Source organism: Cynoglossus semilaevis, chromosome 9 (assembly GCF_000523025.1).
Source record: "Cynoglossus semilaevis isolate Cse_v1.0 chromosome 9, Cse_v1.0, whole genome shotgun sequence".
NCBI classification, from domain to species: Eukaryota; Metazoa; Chordata; class Actinopteri; order Pleuronectiformes; family Cynoglossidae; genus Cynoglossus; species Cynoglossus semilaevis.
The window spans coordinates 1,700,659-1,702,802 of NC_024315.1; the positions used below are offsets into that span (position 1 = coordinate 1,700,659).

The following is a 2,144-nucleotide window of genomic DNA, read 5'->3' on the forward strand; positions in this document are numbered from 1 at the left end:
AACATAAATGGAGGGCAGACTATTTTCCATTTAAGAGCTGGAATGAGAAAAAGAGCCTGTCAAACCAGACACAGACACTGAGGCGCTGCTGGCTACCTTAGCAGCATGCTAATGGGATTTCACCTGCGTTAGTGCCCGGCGTGCTGCTCACACTCTGGGGTTTTGTTTTCTTTTTTTTTTTTTTTTTTTTTCCTTTTGCTATAGGAGGAGAAGCTCAATGGTTTCAGCTCAGGCAATTATTCTGCGCTGCATATTAAGGCTAATAAAGCTAACGTGACATCCTGCGTTACAGCGTCTCGATGCTAAGCTGAACTAAATCACTGGGGCTTTTAAATGGACTTTACGTCCTCCTTAACTCCTCGTCTGTGGGAGAGAGCTGGAAGTGTGAACAAAGTAAGATTCTGAGACATGAGGAGGCTGGGCCGTAGTGAAGACAGTGGTGACCCCTCCTTCAGTGGACTGTGTCCAGGGGGTCCCACAACCAGAGGAGAAATAAATGATATTTACATCAGTAACAAGGCTGTTTCTGCAGCGTTGAGTAAAGAATTCCTTTCACAGCAGCTCTCAAACCCATTCTTTGTTTGGTCTCAGGCCTGAAAAAAAATTATTAAATTCCTTCAGTTTTTTGGGAAAGGAAAAAAAATCCGATGGATCCAAACCTGGTGCAGAGCTTCAGTCGTTTTCTCTGTTTCTGTTTGTGGAGAAAAACTGTTGGAATGACAGACAGATGAGTTTAAACAACAAGGCACTGACATCTGTCTTAGAACTTTTTGATCTACTTAGTGGGACAGAAGATGAGCCGGGGGGGGGGAGGAGGGGGGGTCAAACTTCACTCATTTTAAAAAGGAAGTTATACCTTAACTTAAGTGGAGCGCTGGGAAATCATTTCTTTTAGGAGCCTCTGCAGTGGCATTTCTAATGAGCTGGAGCCCAGCAGACTCATCACTTCCTCGTCTAATCTCTCTTCTTCTTCTTCTTCTTCTTCTTCTTCTTCTTCTCCTTCTTCTTTTTTCTTTCTTTTATCTTTCAGCCTCTTCAGGAGTCTGAATTCAACAGCAGCCCAGAGACCGTGGGCTACCGCCTGTGGGTGTGGCGACCAGACGGGGGGGAAGAGAACAGGACGGTGGAGGTGGAGGGAGGTGAAGAGACCAGTGAGGTCACAATAGAGGGTCTGGTCCCCTGGTCTGAATACCAGCTACAGATACAGGCCTACAACTCTATAGGACCTGGACCCTGGAGCCACGCTGTGGCTGCAAAGACCACGGAAGAGTGTGGGAGGCTCCCAGGAATTTTTTTAAAGATCGAGAAGAGATGGAGGGGGGGGGGGGGGGGGGGGTGTAGGTGGAACTGAAGAGTGGTTAAGCATTATCTCTGTGTTTCTGTGTGTGTGTGTGTGTGTGTGTGTGTGTACTCCAGTTCCATCTGGTTCTCCAGTGAATGTAACTGCTGAGGCAGTGAGTTCTTCTCAGATCCTCCTCACATGGTCTCCTCTCTCTGTGGCTCAGAGGAATGGAAACATCCTTGGATATAAGGTACACACACACACACACACACACACGCTTATCAAAAACATTTGATTAAAACGAATCACCTTGACATTTCATGCCCCCCCCCCATTAACACACACAGATGATGTAACATCCTGAAACTCCTCCTCTTGACTCCAGGAAGAGTTGGATTCGAACCTTTTGTCTCATTATCTGTTTCAACATGTGAAACCACAGGACAGTCCTGACCTGTGACCTGTGACCTGTGACCTGTGACCCACTTCAACAAACATGAACATTTGTCAAATTACAGCTCATTTCTCAGTGAGCATTTCTCCTCCTCCTCAGACTGTTTTAAAAACATTTTTTGTCATTTAAATTTTCTTTTTTATGTTAATATAAAAGACCAGGACGTTTGTGTAGTTTTTTTTGTCCCTTGTTGTAGCGTTTTTGAACAGAAACCAAATCTGAGCCGTTTTGATCCAGTGTTAATCTGAGGTATCAGTGCCAGAAGTTGTTTTTTTTTTTTTTTTGATCCAGCGCTGCTCAAACATCTCATCTCACTCCTGATACGTCTGTTTCCTCCAGAGATTCTCCAGCAGCTGCAGAACTCCAATGTTGAAACATGAAAATTGGCTGGTTGTTAAAAACCCTGCG

The 2,144-nt window shown here is 45.0% G+C and overlaps 1 protein-coding gene across 1 annotated transcript in view; it reads left to right on the forward strand.

Moving 5' to 3' along the window:
* Positions 1 to 2,144, forward strand: part of sdk1b (sidekick cell adhesion molecule 1b) — a 148,520-nt gene that overhangs the window by 126,868 nt on the left and 19,508 nt on the right. The window contains 2 exon segments of the mRNA XM_025058662.1: positions 1,031 to 1,271; positions 1,417 to 1,532. Coding sequence (XP_024914430.1) covers positions 1,031 to 1,271; positions 1,417 to 1,532 — 357 coding nt within the window.